Below are 18,389 nucleotides of genomic sequence, written 5' to 3' on the forward strand. Positions count from 1 at the left end.
TTGCTTACACCCGCAGCCCGGTACCTACTTGTTGGGTAACAAGCTTTGAATATAATTTGGAAAACAGAGTAAAATCTTCCCTAGTAATGGTTTCAGTAGCCTCAGTGTCTCTGACTTCCTGTCCCTCCTTTGTTCCCTAGTGATAAAGCTTGCTATGTAAAAGAGGAAATAGTACCAAAACTGCTTCTGAATCCCGGCTAGTCCCTTTGATTAGCATCTTTTCTTCTCTGGCTCACCAACATATGGCAAAACAACGAGCCATGATTGTGGTTTCAAATCTAAAGAATGATACAATTTGTTCATTCCTGCAACCTGAAGCAAGCATCTGGTAGTTAGAGCTTCCTGAAATAACAGAAAGAAATGAAAGACACAAAAAGCACTTTAGTGCTCATGGGTGAAAACATGTAGACAAGATTAAGCCGCAGTGTAAGTTAGTCCGTTTTTATTAAAGGGATGGGAGCCAGGGGTGGGAAGGGTAGCTCCATAGAACTCGGAGGACCTGAATCTCAATTCTCAAGATGCACATAAAGCTGTGTAAGGCGGTATGCATATGTAATCCAAGCACACCTATAGTGAGATGGGAGGTAAAGACAGGAGACACAGCATAATCTTGAGAGCCGGGTACCTGACTGCAGCTGTATATCACCAAACAACAAAGGGAGCCTTCCTTAAGCAATGTGGAAGGCGGGGGCTGCTGCCTGGGTTTGTTCTCTGACCTCCACATGGATGCTCCCCACATGGGCTACAGCACATGGGCACCCTCACTCTCTCACACACACAGGCATGTGAACACACATATCTACTCTATAAACACACTACACATGTACACAAAACATACTTCTAGTTCTTTTAATGTAAGAATTAGAAACTGTGCCCAGGGCTTAAGACTTCCTTCCTTTTTCCCTCATGTTACAACTAGAAATAAACTATATTTAGTATTCTTCATCAGAAAAAAAAATATGCACTGCACGCTCCCTTATCTCTGCCGCATGTGAGCTCAAAAACGTCCCAGTTTCTACCCACTATTAGATTTATGCATTTTGTTACTTAAAATTATATTTTCCACATTAAACGTCTGTCCCATTTTTTTCCTATTTTATTTTAAGATTATTCTGGCTTACACTTTCCATTTCCAGACAACACTAGGAGAAGAATTTGAAATAAAGATGTACTGTTCATTTTTTTTTCAGTAGTGTTCATTTGAACAGTATTGAACAAAGTTCATTTTTTTATTGGGGGAGTGTAATAATTAATCTGCTGGAGTTACCATGAGAAAATACCACCAACTGGGTGTCCTAAACACCAGAAATGTATTCTTTGTAGTTCTGGAGTCCAAGATCAAGATGTCAGCAAGTCTGGCTCTTCTGGAAGCTTCTCCAGCTCACAGACAGCTGGCTCCTTCCTGAGGGTGTCCCCACATGGCCTTTTCTCTGTGCCTGCAGATCCTTTGTTGAACTGCATCCCCCTGTAGGGACACCAGTCATATTGGGTTATGCCTTTATGACTTGATTTAACCTGAATTACTTTTTTTAAGTCTCCTTTAATACAGTCACACAGTGAATTAGGGCTTCAATGTGTGAATTTAGAGTAAATGCAGTTCACAACAGGTAGCAATGAGGCTTGTCAAATGTTTTTAATATCTTCCCTTTAGGGAGAAAAGAAAAATCTCAAGAAGAAAAGTGATAAAATTCACATTTACATGTGAAAGTTGTTTGATATACAAATTTACATGAATATGCAAATCACTTGGATAAGGATATCATTTATGAGTCAATAGGTAAACGAATATGAAGTTACTGTTAGCTGTTGCTTTGCAGTACTTCATGGAACACACTGAGACTTCACACAGGGTCAGGAGAGTAGGTGAGATCGTACCTTAGCTTCCTTAGAATGTCCCTTTAACGTGCAGTGACAGCGTTTACGACATCTTATTTTCAGTGCAGTTGACTAGGGTTTGCCAAATTTAACAAATCAAAAGATGAGATGCATATTTCAATTACAGTAGTAAAAAGATGGTTGATTTATTCATTTATGGCAAATGCCAGCCTCATTTGATAATTGGGACACACCGTTCCAAAAAACTCCATCATGGGGTATATTTACCCTTAAAAAAGAAAAAGAAGGTAATTATTTCTTGTTTATGTAGAATTCACATTTAACTGTGGATGCTGTTGTTTATTTTATTCTGGGAAACTTATGTTAGAGATTGGATCTTTGGGGGTAGGGGTTATGGAGAGGTGGCTCAGCCTCCACAGTCTTTTTCACCCATATGGCGCACACACATGTGCACGTGCATCCACAAGCTTAAGGAGAAAATAAAACGAATGACACTTTTACCCTTTACTGCCCCCACCCACCCACCCAGTTACATTGTTTTCACTAACTTCGTAAATGTAATTTTCTGGTCTTTATTCGAAGGCTTTTAAAAGACCTGTGCCCTAAAGCACGGAAAAGCTAGGCATTAGGCTTCTGTCCAAGCTGCTGCTGTGATCTATGACTACAATATATCATGTTAAAATATTAAAATCAGTTATGTACCCAACTCTCCAGCTGAAGTGTTTGCGTGTCCCTAGCAATGTCCCACCAGCTCATCGTGTGGTTACACTAGTAGACTTCAGATACCAAGGAATATCTAATTCTTCGTCTCTGAACACTGGGCTGTCACTTACCTGTAAGACCAGAGGATTGGATTCAAGGTGTTTTTTCCCAGGAGTCCTAACAATTCCCCTCCAGACATTTCTGAAATGAGGCGTCTGCTAATTCTCTCATTTGGCTTATGAAGCCTAAATTGTTCCAACTTCAGATTAATTCCTTTTCTCTTGAAGTTCATAGTGTTTCAACTGTTAAATAATTAAGGATTGTAGTACTCGAGAATTTCACCTTGAAAGATATTTCCCAACCATAAATTCATCAATGCTGAAAGAAAATACAGTCCTTATTCTATGCTCCTCCCCCACACTTCCCTTAACACAGATTTTGTGCACATTGCGAGCTCAGATGCTGTGCGCATGAAAATGCTGATGCTGTTGAAACAATCCCATAGTGGCGGGTTCTGACTGATGAAAATAATTTTGCTGGAAACTGAAGCCATCTCCCGGGTTTGCTTTAGATGGAACTGCTCCTTGTTCTCTACCGCCATCTAGTGGCGCAAAGGTCGCCACATCTGTGCAACATGGCTATTCAGAGCTGAGATTTTTAAAGATTACTACAAATCAAATGGATGAATTGTTTTATTCTTGTCATCACAGTAAAATGAAATTTACAGACTGTTTCAACAGATAAAATGTAATAAATGTTAATAAAAGTTAAGTATAATACAATGACAAACGTTAGCATCTAAGCAGTATAAATTTGTGCAATTTAATCTCTTTATAATGTTCAGATGTAAATTTGAACATTGAAGGAAAAAAAATGCAATGTACCTTAACGGGTGAAAAATAGAAGTTTTTCTACTCCTCTGATTTTTTATCATGGTAAAGATTTAAAAAAATAAATGTAATAATGACTGAGGAAAGGCAAGAAAATAGCATCCTCCTAAATGTGGAGTTGGTACAGACTATTCAGCCTTTTTAACCATTTGTCTTCAATTAGATTAGAGCTTCAGCCTCATTATTATTTATAAATGTAATACAGTGCTTAATGAGTGTTGAATAACATTTAGTTTTTAATGTCCCATAATCTGGAACTTTCTCCAAATGGCATAATAGTGTGTTTAATTGTGTGAATCTAAAGTAAAAATAAATTTCTCTAATGAATGAAATAAAATCCTTCCAAAGTGAGACTTATCCCCCATGAAAGCTCTTTTTTTCCTGAATAACGATTATTAGGGGGAAATTTCCACCATTCTAACATAATCCATGCTCTATGTTTTCATTTAAAGCATCAACAGTATCACCAAGCACTTAGGAAATGCAAACAAGAGATATCTAAATGGAATGCCCCATGTCTTCATATACTTGTGAACCTTCTGAGAACTATCCTATATATTTTTTTCAGGGTGGGAAAATCCCTATACGGTGGACAGCCCCAGAAGCTATTGCCTACAGAAAATTTTCCTCAGCAAGTGACGCGTGGAGCTACGGAATTGTCATGTGGGAGGTGATGTCCTATGGGGAGAGACCATACTGGGAAATGTCAAACCAGGATGTAAGTACATAGATGCTTCTGTCATTTTATGAATGGAAGGGCATTAGCTTCATGTGGAACATCCTCTTTTAATTCTCTCTCAGATTAACCCTTGTCTTTCTGACAGTTTCATGAGGGACTAGAGGGAGGAGGGACCTGAGAATGTGCAGAACGTTCTACCCCTAGTTGGCTGGGTGAGCTGGACTTTGTTCCATGCTGGACACACATCTTACCTGAGACACTCTCATCTTACCTGAGACACTCTCGGTACTCCTTACCTATAGTTAAACAAAAGGAAGAGTAATGTTGACTTTTCTTTTCATCCACGTGCACCACTGCAAAGTCCAAATCAGCCTAGGCTAGATAGTCCTTCAAGGAAGAGTGAATGCTTTCAGGCAACGCACTATCAGTAAATGTCATCTCACAAGGTTCTTTTGAGATATGTAATCTTTCATGTCATCTTTTTTTTTTCCGTTGGTTGTTTTATCTGTAGCAATTACATTTGTGGTTGATAACATTACAGAACAGAATAGTTCATGCGCATAGCTTCTATGATCTGCCTGCAGTCATAGAGACAGTAATCAGAATAACAGACATTCTAACAATGCAAGGGGGCAAGGTCAGAGCAGACAAATGTGTTGTATCACCACTGCCTCATCTAAGAATCCAATTGTCTTGCCCTCTCCAATGCACCCAGTGATTTCTAAAGCTATAGCGGTAGGAAATAAATACTGATATGGTTTTGAATGTCCATAGATGCAAAGATAGCTACTTGACTGTAAACCATCCCTAAACATGCACAGCACATAACTAGTATAGCATCACATTCCTTTAGTCTAGCTAAAAACTTACAACCTCCCTTCAAACCACCACACCTCACACTTTGCTACTACAGATTCCAGTTTCTACAACTTTTGTAGTTGTACAATAGCTACAGACTGTTCTGGTTGCACAAGATTTGTTTTGCTTTGTTGGCTTTTGAGACAGCATCTCACAATGTAACTTTGGCTGTCCTGGAACTCACTATGTAGGCCATGCTGGTCTCAAACTCCAAGAGATCCACCTGACTCTGCCTCCTGAGTGCTGGGCTTCTAAAGCCATAAGTATGGCTAGATTTTGGCCACTGGTGATGTTTCTACTATCATAGAGTATTGCTTTTGCAACTGAGTCCTACTTCATTGTCTAGGAATCTACTGACTAATCATGGAGAATGCCAACACCAGATATCTATAAAACAGTAGGGGAAAGATCACACGAACTTTACAGTCATTGCTCTCCAAAGGACAATGTCAAACACAAAGCCAGAACAGCAGAGTCCTCCAGAACATCTGGAACATCTGGTCTTACACACAAGGGTGCATTACCAGCAATTCTGTATCATACCCAGTATGGGGCTTTTTAGAACCATGTCGTATGACTAGAATTCTGTATTCTCTACGAGAATTTTATCTTATCTAATGAACCTCTCATCCTGTGACTGAACATTTTTTGTTGTTGTTGTTTTGGTGTGTGTATGTGTGTGTGTGTGTTTGTAGTGGATGTCAGTTCATAAAAGCCTTTTCCAGAACTTCCTGAGTTAAACTCTCCAACTGGAAATTTGTCCCTATACTGCCAGAACCTCTACTTTGGATTATAGTTTCTGTTTTATCTTTATTGCTTATTTGTACTACGTAAAAACCAGGTAGCTAAGTCGTGGAAGCCCCAAATTCCGTCACTATAATACCCACTTTAACCCTGACACATTTTTCTCTTATGTATTCTGTTTAGGGTAAGCTATGCCATCCAAGCAATCCCAGAATCCATTTCTCTTCAGCCTTGCTTCTTGTCTAGAGTCACATGATAATGAGTTCTTCACGTTTTTATATTGGAACCATAGTAAACTTTTATAATAAGCCGTGGCCATTGCCAAGGAAAGCAAGAGTAACTGTGACTTGTATGTTGGTTTGAGTTCACGCAGCTTCCTGTTTGGGACTGGTGATCTCCTGACCTTATAGAGTTCATGTCTTAACAGTTAGGAGAAAGACTAGAAATGAGATACATGAGCAAAATTGTAATATGTGACCTGATGCTAACAGCAATAAGAAAATTGAGGAAGATAAGAAACTCCAAGCTTGGATTTGATTTATTTTATGAAACACTCTCATGAAAGTCATTCACTTAAGGCAATAAGAGTCATAATTAGTCCTTCTTATTAGATACCCAGAGGGAGTCATTCTAATAAAAGGCTGACCAAGAGGAAGAGCCATTTCTTGAGTTTCCTCATCCCTAGATTTTCTTTCCTCCTGGGCCACATTGCAGTCACAGATTTGGCAAGCATGGCCACGATTATGTGGACGGTGATTCAATCACTTAAGCTGCTTAGACTTTGAAAGTGCCTCAGTTTCATAACTAATAGAGGAATGAGTAGGGAGGTCTGCGGGGTCTGGCCAGTTGACACTGTTGCTCCCCACATGGGGCTGCAAACCTCCTCAGTTCCTTCAGTCCCTTCCCCAACTCCTCCATCCGGGAACCTGCACTCAGTCTAATGGTTGGCTGCGAGCATCCGTCTCTGTATTTGTCAGGATCTGGCAGAGTCTCTCAGGAGACAGCCAAATCAGGCTCCTATCTGTAAGCACCTCCTGGTATCCGAAATATGGCCATGTATGTGGCAGAGGATGGCCTTGTTGGATATCTGTGGGAGGAGTGGCCCTGGTCCTGTGGGAGTTCGATGCCCCAGTGTAGGGGAATGCCAGGGAAGTAAGGCATGAGTGGGTGGTTGGGTGGGTGGGGTAGCACCCTCCTAGAGACAGGGGGAGGGGTAGGGATTGGGGGTTTCTGAAGGGGAGACCTAGAAAAGGGATAACATTTGAAAGGTAAATAAAGAAAAAAAGAAAGAAAGAAAGAAAGAAGGAAGGGAGGGAGGGAGGGAGGGAGGGAGGGAGGGAGGGAGGGAGGGAGGAAGGAAAGAAAGAAAGAAAGAAAGAAAGAAAGAAAGAAAGAAAGAAAGAAAGAAAGAAAGAAAGAGAGTTGTTAGGTTCTTGCTAATGTACCTTCTCATCGTAAGATGCTATCATTTTATAAATCTGTGAGAAGACGCTCATCGCAAAGAAGATTCATTTTCTTCCTTCTTGAGAATAGCGTTCTCCCCATCTCTGATGAGCTGCCAAAAGTAGACAAGGCATTCATAGGGCAGAGCAAGTACAAGTGAGGATGCCAGACCACAAGACAGAGAGCTTAGGGAGGCAGCTTCTATGGGGAACGGCCCAATTGTGCCATTTCAACTCAGAGTGCCATGTAAATTGTTCTTAATTGTTGCCTAGAGTGGTCCAGAGCCCGTTTTCAACCTCTTCCTGCCTGGATTGTGCCCAAGAATTCGCCCAGCAGTTCTGGCCATAGATCTTGATGATCAGCATACAAGATGACCATTTAGAGAGTGATTTTGTCTATTAAGCCTCATTTGGCCACATGGACTCCATCTGGAACAGGAGAGGATGCTACAGCCAGGAATCACCTGACTCTGAGCCCGTTCTCATTTGTTCTCAGCACCAGGCTGAACTTTTCTCCACACAGAGCCAAAGGAAGGTCTCAGTCGCCGTTGTTCCCCTGTCTTCTGTGGGTGACCAATGAATAGTCAAGGAAGAATCTGAGGAGGGAGGGGAAATGTGGGGATTGAATTCGGGATGTCAAATCTTGAGGCCTTCAGATCCACACATAACTACATGAAAGTGGAATGAGCTGAAATCTTTTATGTTTCCCAAGAATACCTTCTTCTGCTACTGGAAAGGAAACTAGAATTCTGTTTAGCTAAACACACTGGAAGTCAGCATATCTGTGATGGATCCAGTAACCCAGATTTCTGTTTAGAAGTAGAAATAGCTTAATAAAAATTTCCCGACTGCTCTGTCCAAATACTGGCTATTTCCTGTTTGTCCTTAATTCCTCATTCATGCAGTCAAGGTATAATTTTACACTTGACCATTTCCAACCAAGATTCTTTCTAAGAAAAGTAATGAGACAGAGAGTAAGAGTCCAACTGTGTTCTATCTCAACGTCTTATATACTTTTACTGCACTTTAGTGAGTTAACAACGTTGTGGGCACAGATCAAAGGGAACATTACAATGTTTTATGATTTTTAATGAGTTTAGAAAATTTCAGACAGTTTTTAGGAAATGGGTTTTCTCTTCTGCCGACTATGGTGTATTTTATTACAATGAACAATTCCGAGTCTGCAGAATCTGTGTTAGTGAATAATATAATGAGGTTCCCAAAGGTCAGTGGAATTGTACATTAGGGAATGGAAATGTGGAGTGGGAAAAAAAGTCGAATGCAGAGAACTATCCTATTAAAAAACAAACAAACAAAATATAATAGCAGGTGACAGATGCCCATCCACTCGGCAAGTACTTATTAAACATGTGCCACTCACTAGACCAGGTATGCATGTGGGACGAGGATGTGGGAAAATCAGTCCTCTGCTGTGTTCAATGAAACAAACAAGGTGCAGACAGACAGATGCTGAACTCTTTCCCACATAGGGAAGCTAAGAAGATAACCACATAGCACTATCGAGTGGACCTGTACTTAACCAGACTTTAGGAAGGAACACTAAGAGGTGCATGAAAGGAGATCGGACAACGAGTACCAAGAACCCAAACACATTCATGTCAGGGAAACCAGGTCTAGTATTCTAGGTGGCACATTAAGGTAACTACAGAATACTATCAGTGATTATGTACTTGGGGGAGGGAGGATATTCTTTTCTGTGTTTGTCTGTTTGTTTTGATTTTGTTTTTGAGACAGGGTTTGTCTATGTAGACTTGGCTGTCCTGGAACTAGCACTGTAGACCAGGCTGGCCTTGAACTCAGAGATCTGCAGGCCTCTGTGTTCCAAGTGCTGGGACTAAAGGAATGTACCTGGATTGATTAAATATTTTTGTAAAGAACTAGATGAAAGAAGCTTGAAGATTTCCATGGCAAATAGTTGCAGAGGTGGAAGTATTAATCCCTCTGATTGCGCATTACCCACTGGACACCTGTATGAAATTCTCACTGTATTCCATAATCATAAAAAAATTAACGAGACATATTTTTTAATAAAGATATCCATTATTTCACTGTAGAGATGAAATTCTGGTACTTTATTAGCCCTATACCCATGTCCAATTAAACTGACACTCATCAAGGGGATATGCTGTTCTTTCTTCTTTTTTTAAATGTAAAAGAATGCTGTATCACTACAATATAGTTATTTATAAAATACATACCACAGTAGCATGCCAGCTCTGTTATAGAAGGTTTTTCTGATTATTAAAGACAGGAACTCAATGCAAACTAACTTGAACAAAAAGACTTTTCTTTTTTAATCATGAAACAGCAGGTTGGTTAACACACTGAATCTGGGCATACAGTGCTTTAGTGTGGGGCTGGGTTTGTAAAGTTTTCCTCTCTACTCACTGCAGTCTTTGCTGCCTCCTGGCTCTCGGGCTCAGGATGTCAGGCTAGTCACAGTACTACAATGAAAGCTTTCATATGCCATTCCCAATGTGAGGGAAGAATGGCTGGCTCAACCTTGATCTAAACCCACATCAGAGAAGCAAGTACTGTCATCCAAGGTAGGTCTCCTCCATGCTGGTCTTCTCCACTCCAAGGTGAATGGATCACTATGACTGCAAATTTTCCCACAGTCACGTGGAATGGGAGGATTGCAAGCTGAAGGTAATAGTACAGCCAGAAGATGAGTGAGATTCTTTGGTTTGCTTGTTTAGTTTCACTTTTGTACACTCTTTTGGGATATTTGTCATTTAATAGCAACTTTATTGCAGTCTCACTTTCATGTGACACCAAAATGTTAATAGAGCATTTCAGTGTTCTAATAACCAAGCAAACTGGAAAGACCAGTATGCCTGCAGGGTCTCTCAACATCAGCACCATCAGTATTTTGGGTTGATGTGTGTCTTGACCATTAGTACTGATGCTTAGCCATAGTATCAGCCTCTACATACTAGATTGCATTCCCCTTCTAAAATTGTCACCCACAAAAGGCCCTAGTTATTGTCTTGTCAGAGATGGGCAACCAAAATTACCCCAAGTTAAGAGCCACTGATAATATAGTAGAAAGCTCTGAGTACACTGATAGTATAGTACAATGGCTGACTGAACACTTAGGCAAGTCATTAGAGCTTTCTGAGGTATCATTCTCTGGAGTTCAAAATAACTAATTATAGATACTGAAGAAACATAAGATAACTCATTTATAGTACTTGGTACATATACATTTTTAAATTAATCCTGGGTAGTAAAAGCTTGGATTTTATATATTTACTATAAATCACGTGTTTTGTAATTGTTTGGCACAGTTTGTTTTATTTTTTCAAGTATTTTATTGATATATTAAGATATCAAACTACAAAAACATGAAGTCCATTGGAGTAATAGAGTAAATATTTAAACAAGCAAAAATTTAAAACATGAGAAGAATGAGTCTTTACCTGTCAACAATAACCTAGTGTTTAAATGAAAAAAAAAAAGTCAGCATTAAAAATACAGACAAGGGTGCCGAAGTGATGGTTAACATAAAGCAGCTATTTTAGGTGATTAGTTTGCTTAAGAGTCAAGATGGTTCTCTGAGGCAAATCCCATTATCATCTCCATTTCCAGATAAGAGAACTGGAGAAAGAATCAGTAATCTATCCAAGGTTTTTGGGAGCCATGGAATTGAAGTTTAAGTCCCTGCTTAATCCAAAGTGCTTGCTTTTACCACTAAATTGTAAAGTAGACATTCAGGATTCAAAGGAATCTATACTCCTCTCTACCTAATGAGACCAAAGCATCTTTAATAGTGCGTGCTACTCCATCACACAGAAGCATTTGCATTGCCTCCTGCTTGCAAAAGGATGCAGGGTGAACTATCACTGTTGAGAAATATAAAGCCTCATTGCAGTTTTCTTGTACCTCGATGTTAATATTTTATGAAATGCACTGTCCTGTTGCTACATTTCGTACAAACAATTCAGTCAAATTTTAATCAATGAGAGAACTATTCCATTGCCGAAAACAGTTCCAAGGCAGATGGAAGGTGGGGGAATTTCTTGCTACTTTTAAGCATGTGAAGTTTATCTTTCATTTCTGTAAGGTAGATCAAGGTAATGTTGTATGTTATTTTCATTCAAGTTCAAAATCATTGCAATTTACTACATGTGGGAAGACATGGTGGTACTCAAGCTCCAAAGATGGCACCAAGGGCAATGTTCTTCACCACTCCAACAATTGTAAATAGCTTCACAGGGGGAAAGGCAAAACATGAACAGCAGGAAGCAGGAAATGACCAAACCCACAGCCAGTAGGTGGGGAAAAGGCCACCTTCACTTAAATGAAAAGCCATGTCAGGAGAGCTAATCATCTGAGTGCTACACTGGAGTCTGGGGTTTTGTTTTGTTTCCCTGACTAGAAAAAAAAATTTGAAACACAGATGTCTCCTAGGTGCTTAAACCCTACCTAAGCTCATCTGTTTTTCTCTAGAAGACTTCAGAAACTATGTCACTTGAGGCTACTTGGAGAAAACACAATGCTGCCACAGTGTGTTTGGGATTTTGCAAACAAATTTTTAAAAGCTTTGTATAATAATAATAATAAGAAGAAGAATAGAAGGAAAAGGAGAAGAGAAGGAGGAGGAGGAGAGGAGGAGGAGGAGGAGGAGGAGGAGGAGGAGGAGGGAAGGAAGGAAGAAGGAAAGAAAGGAAGAAAGAAAAGAAAGAGAGAGAGGGAGGGAGGGAAGGAAGGAGGGAGAGAGAGAAAGTTGTTTCCCTGTAGGTTACTTTCTGAAGCTCATTTGAAGGGGAAAGATAGGATGTATCTTTCAGTTTTTATGCAACTTTTTTGAATGTGGTGTGTCTGGAAACATCATTCTGGAATTTAGGAAGGAAGAAAATATGTTTTCTGTATTTCTTGATTGCCCCCAATAATTCTATAACCCTTCTCAGCTAGGGGTCAGCACTGCAGCCAAGACTGGAGGATGCACAGAATCCACTTACCTAGAAATGCAGCTTGGTTTTATGACTCAGAGACTCCAGACATTTTCAATTTTTTCTCTGATTAGATTTTCCAAACTCGACTGTATTATGTAATGGTCCCTGTGTAATGATCTGTGTAAGATACAGTAAATTGCTAAAAACTCATTCCTATTATTTCAACCCTCCATTTTACAGAGAGAATTTTTGCCTTGATTTGAATATGTATTCTACTGAAGCAATTTCCAAAATGGCCTCGTCTCCTCAGCTTTTCAGTAATTCACACTCTTGGTGCACAGGCATTTGGTTGAGAGGCAGCATTTTAATTAAATGAGCACTAATTGCACCTGCTTGAGGGGTGGCTGCCTGCTTCAGAAACAAGAGGAATAAGGGATACAAAAAAAATGCAGTGAATCACAATTGTAAATAAGTCAATGTAGCAAGTAGAAGAAACCAGTAACTCGTATAGGTTGCATGGAACTTTTAAGGAAAGAAAGTATTTTTTTCTAATGATCACAAAACTAGATAGCATACAGCATTCACAGTGTTTCCACCAAAACAAACAAACAAACAAAAACAATCTGCTACACTTTTAATTTCCACTCAAAAGAAACATATTTGCCAGATTGGGTTCCTGTGGTCTTTATTTGTGTTCTCTGATATTCATTTACATAAAAGATATTTTAAATTTTCCCTTCCATCTGCACTCAACTACCTTTTTTTATATATGGATTTTAAACAGTTCCAGTGGACTAAGGAACAGTAATATTAAAAGTTGCCCAATGTGTTTCTGAATTCATAATGAGGTTCCAAAGTAGAAAAGTTTGCTTTCTCCTACAAGGGAAATGGCTGTTAGGTCTGAAGACACGGCTCTCTTTTTTTTAAAAGTGAAATAAATTTGATCTTCATATTTCTAAAAAGTGTAAGCCACAGTAAAAAAAAAAAATCTGTGCTGTTGTCCAAATCTTCCTATTGTTTTGTTTTGTTTTGTTTTTTAACAAGGTATAGCTTCCATTCTTGTCTGGATGTTCGTTTCCATATGGAGACACCTACAGCTCTTAGGAAACAGTTCTGTATTAAAACAAATCCACTTCTAAATGCGAAAGAACCTAAGATTTAGAGCACTTAGCAAGGCTCCTTCAGCTTCAGAATCTCTGCAGATGTAGCTTCTGGTGTAGAAGGTTCAATTGCAGGCAGAATTGAGTGCTTATTTCTTTATCAGTAACAAAGCCTTGTTTGTGGGTGATGCTTAGGTATTCAATACTCCTTTATTGACACTGTTATAAGCTCCTGTGAAGTATAGAAAAGGCACTTACTGCCTCTATTCCCAGAAGTGACTTTCTTATTTTTTATATTTTATAATATATCATATATATCATAGATCATGTATTATATTATCTGTTATCTATTATCTATTATTATGTCTATTATATTATTGTCACAGAATTTCCTCTGTTCCTTTTTCTTACTCCAACTCTTCCCATGTCTCCCACACATGCACATACTCCACTTCTTTCAAATTTCTGGCTTTCTCTTCTTTAATTGTTATATACTATATAAATACATAAATACAACCTGCTGAGTCCATTCAGCATTGCTTGCATGTACATAAACTCAGGGCCAACCACTTCACATTGGATAGCCACCTAGAAGCCCCTTCCTGGGGGAAGACTACCTTTCTAGCTCTCAGCATTCCTTAGTTGCTTGTTGTTCTTAGTAGAGGGATAAGACTCCATGACATTTCTACATAAGCATGTTTATTGGTACTGTCACTGTTCAGGTCTTATTTAGGCAGCTATATTATTGAGGAATCACAGCTATAACTTTCCTGTCATTTCTTGGAGACACAAATCCATAGCAGATTCCCTAACTTCAGACTCAAGTAATCTTCCCATCTTCTGCAATGTCCCCTGGGCCGTAGGTTCAGGAGCTATGTTAGAGCTATGTCCACTGTGGCTGAGTACCCATGACTAGTTATTGCAAAGAGAAATGTCTTTAGTGAGGGTTAGAAGCCACACTTCTCTGTGAATATAAAAGTAAGTTCTTAGAATGCAATAAAGAATTATGATAATTCATTAAATTAGGGATAAAAAGTTCTTTGAGATCCATGACCCCACTTGCTACTGGGTAGTTGGCTAGGCTTTCAATATCAGGCATGATTTCTCTAGTGTTCAGTAGGTCTTGAGTGCAATTAGACAAGTGTTAATTACTTCCAAGATATAAGTTCCACTATTGAACCTTTAGGGGTATCTTGTCATGCTAGGCATTTTTGTGTTTCATAGGCATCACAGATGGATAGGGCTATTCATTGCTTCCCTCCATTGGCAACATGCATAGCACCTTCTGGAGCTATGAAAGTTATTCCCCCAGGAGGAGGCTTTTGAGTGTGACTTTCAATTGTTAGAGATAATGATTAACCTTCCTCATACCTCATATTCTTCTACTCACTCAGGAACTTACTCTGGAACAAATATACTCCATTTTATACAGGCTCAACTGGTCTTGTAGAAGACCCAAGTTCAAGTCTCAGCACACACATGATGGCTCATAACTGTCTGTAACTCCAGTTTCAGAAGATCTGATGCACCCATATACATTTCAAAAAGAAAGAAAAAGAAGACATATTAAAAAAAAAGAAGAAGGAAAGAAAGCAAGTTTGAGAATTAACTATATGGCTTTAGGAAAGGTTTTGTCTTCAGAAGAAAATGTTAGGCTAAATAATAAATTGGCCCATGATAATATATTCTTTTTGTAGCTTATTCTTTCATAAACTTATTCTCTTTTTTTATGATTATTTTTCTACCAGCTCCCTGCATTTTATTCCATCTCCTAAGACAATAAGCCTCAATTTTTCTTATGGTCTAGGTGCCCATGAGCTGCTCTGAGTACTACTTAATCAAGAGATCAGAAAGTACCTATAAAACAAAGCTTGTCCCAGAAGAAATATTTATGACAGTACAGTTAATGCAACTTTTCCTCGCACTTTTTCCCCCAAAACACAGCTTTCAGAAATCACAGAGCTGAAAATCACAGCTCTGTTGCTTGACATGACAAGGTTCCATGCTTGGAAGAGATTAGCAGATCTTGAGGAGTTCAATTCAACTGCTTAGAGACTGCAGCTATTTCTGAATGTCCAGACCAAAGGGCCAGGATGGACATATCAGAGGTGAAGACTGAGATCCAAACTGAAGCGGTGTGTAGCAGAGTAATAAATACGGATATCTAGGAATAATGTTTCCCTAGAGCTCCAGACATGAAAGCCATTGGAAGATAAGTGATGGTAACAGCTGCAGCCAAACAAGAGAAGCCCAGGAAAGAAGACTCAAGGGCTAACGTGGGCAAAGAGTTGAGGAAGTGGCTCAGTCTCCTGAGAGAGGGTTTCTTCTACTTTTATGACTCATACAGAGGCTGTGGTGATGACATTAGTCTATTTTCAATGCCATACTGAGTAATCTTCCAAATCATTTAGCCTCAGCTTTCTTATCTACAGTACATATAACAGTACATGTCTTTCAATGAAGTAAGCTGTGTTCCCAGCTCATAATTTGGCATACAAGTTCTCGGTTTGAGATATAGATGTGTATATGTATATATTCTCTTAAATCTGAAATGCATGGAATGATGAAAATTGGACCAACGGGCCAAGAAGATGCTTTCTGCTCATGCATAAAGCCCTGAATCCAGAGCCCCAGCCTGTAGATAAAAAGCCAACTGTGACAACACACATCTGTGATTCCAGTAATGGAGAAGCTAAGACAGGAGAGCCACACATATACCCAAACTCACTGGTCTCTGTAAGTCTCACTGTACCTCACTGTATCTCATACAATAAGGCGGAGACCAATTTAGAAAGATTCTGATATTGATCTCTGACGTAAGCATACACATACACACACACCTTAGCAAATGTTGACGAGTGCAATAAGGTTAGGTATATACACATAACAGATTCATTGTCATAGTCAAGCCTCCAAGAAGTTATTTTTCTTCCTGTGTCCTTTACTAAGCCAAACATTGGAAGTTCTTACCATCTCTTGCCTCCAATCTTCTGCAGACTTCCTATGGCAAACCTTTCTAAAAGCAAATATCCTTCACCTGCTAAAACTGTCTTCTTCTATGTAGAAGGTCTGAATTTGTATGCATAAATGCTTATCATAGCCCTATTCACATTAGCTAAGTTTTGAAATCAATACAGTTATCCATCAACAGATAAATAAAGAAACTATAGCATTTTTTTCAACCATAAGGAAGAATGTTATATCCATTTCAGGGAAAGAGATATGAGTCGAGATAATTGTCTTAGTCAAATTATTGAAGTCAGTCTCAGAAATTCAAATATTGTATGTTGTCTCTTACTTGTGGATCCCAGAGTTTAAACAGATATATAAATCAGGTAAAATGTATGACTTGTAAATAAAAGTGTACTGGGAGAACAAAAACTTCTAAGGAGAACGTGGGCAGCAGCTACGAAGGGTAGGGAATGTGGGAATAATACACTTAAAGCACAGTAAATACATTTATATTCAGTTGACTCCATAAAGCATGGTCCCTGTACAGTAAATAAATATCAACCAAAATATCATAATTATTTGAAAATTAAAATCTAAGTTTATAATATGCAAATGCATTGATGATATAAGAGATAAATGTTTTATCTCTTATTTCCATCCATACAAATCCACTTCCAGTAGCATCTCTTTCAAGCCCTCTGTACTGGCTGGTTTTGTGTGTTAACTTGACACTAGCTAGAGTTATCACAGAGAAAGTAGCCTCCCTTGTGGAAATGCTTCCCTGAGATCCAGCTATAAGGCATTTTCTCAATTAGTGATCAAGGGTGGGAGGGTCCATCATGGATGGTGCCATTCCTGGGCTGGTAGTCCTGGGTTCTATAAGAAAGCAAACTGTGTAAGCCAGGGGAAGCAAGCCAGCAAGTAACATCCCTCCATGGTCTCTGCATCAGCTCCAGCTTACTGACCTGCTTGAGTTCCAGTCCTGACTTCCTTTGGTGATGAACAGCGTGTGAAAATGTAAGCTGAATAAATCCTTTCCTGTGATTAGGAGATCCTTTAAAAAGAAAATTTATGGGTCTCTTGATCCTCCCACTGCTCCACAGACAGCCATGCAGGGCACCAACACTATGCTAGACACCATAAGGCAAGAGTTCCATACAACAACACCACCCTCGTGCCACTCCCTGCTCTTAGAAAAAAACTTCAGCACAGAAGGAGTTCTCTGCCTAGTAGATGCCAAGTGGTCTGTGGTGTTAACCGTTTCCATGAGGTGTCTAAAAAGCCATGGAAAATAGAAGTCCCTCTGAGGCTAAGAAGATGATGTGAGCGAAGGTTGAAGAGTGTAATAAAGTTCTTTCTTCAGGAAGAGCAAGCCTCCTGTCACCTGAATGGTCTAAGAAATCAAGATTCTGGATAGTGACTCTTAATGACATATTTTAAAGTTACGATTGCATTCTGTAGGTCTTCAAATGCTATCATGCTGTCCTCTGAGTCTATCAGAAGTAGCTGTTCCAAATTTTACAAAAGTATGTTCCCCTATCAAGACAAGTCAAAAATCACTTTAATAATTTCTGCTTAGACATTTAGCATTTACTAATGAGTGAGTCACTATGATAAATGTCAAGAATGGAAAATCCAGAATTGCAGTTCTTGCATCCATGCATACATAGCCTGAGGAAAAGCAATAGAAAAAGAAATACAATAAAAGTGATAGATGTGATAATAGAGGCGTTCATAAGACGCAAAAACATTCACAAATGATGACTCACTGAAACATTTACAAGCTACAAAGTACTCTGTGTGTTTGTGTGTGTGTGTGTGTGTGTGTGTGTGTGTGTGTGTGTGTGTTTTAATTTACTGAGAATACTAAGTTTAGGGCCCAAATGAAAAGACCAAAGTCAAATGAGCATGTATAATAACAAAAGATAACATGGTATAAAATTTGAGAAGAGAACAATCTGTCATGAAAATTGAAGGCAGTATCTGAGGAATGGCAAAGGACATCTGAAAGTCACAAGGAATTAAATACAGCTCCTAATTCTGTCGCACAGTAGCTATGTGAATCTAGACACGTCTCCTTACCTCTCCTAGCCTAATTTTTTATGCTGTAAAAAAAAAAAAAAAGGAGCAAGAAGAGTAACCACCAGACGGAGTAATTTTAAGCAGTAAACAAAAGAAAAAAGTTTGAGGACCAAGCACATAGAAAACGTTCAGTGAAGGCCTCCTTTCCACCTAGCATGGCCCTCCTGCTACTGTTTTGTTCTATG

General features: G+C 39.1%; 1 protein-coding gene across 1 annotated transcript in view; it reads left to right on the plus strand.

Moving 5' to 3' along the window:
• Window positions 1-18,389, plus strand: part of Epha6 (EPH receptor A6) — a 900,945-nt gene that overhangs the window by 866,086 nt on the left and 16,470 nt on the right. The window contains exon 15 of the mRNA XM_028760223.1: window positions 3,997-4,146. Coding sequence (XP_028616056.1) covers window positions 3,997-4,146 — 150 coding nt within the window. The remainder of the gene's footprint in view (window positions 1-3,996; window positions 4,147-18,389) is intronic.

Source organism: Grammomys surdaster, unplaced genomic scaffold (genome assembly GCF_004785775.1).
Source record: "Grammomys surdaster isolate TR1022 unplaced genomic scaffold, NIH_TR_1.0 126398, whole genome shotgun sequence".
Classification (NCBI taxonomy): Eukaryota; Metazoa; Chordata; class Mammalia; order Rodentia; family Muridae; genus Grammomys; species Grammomys surdaster.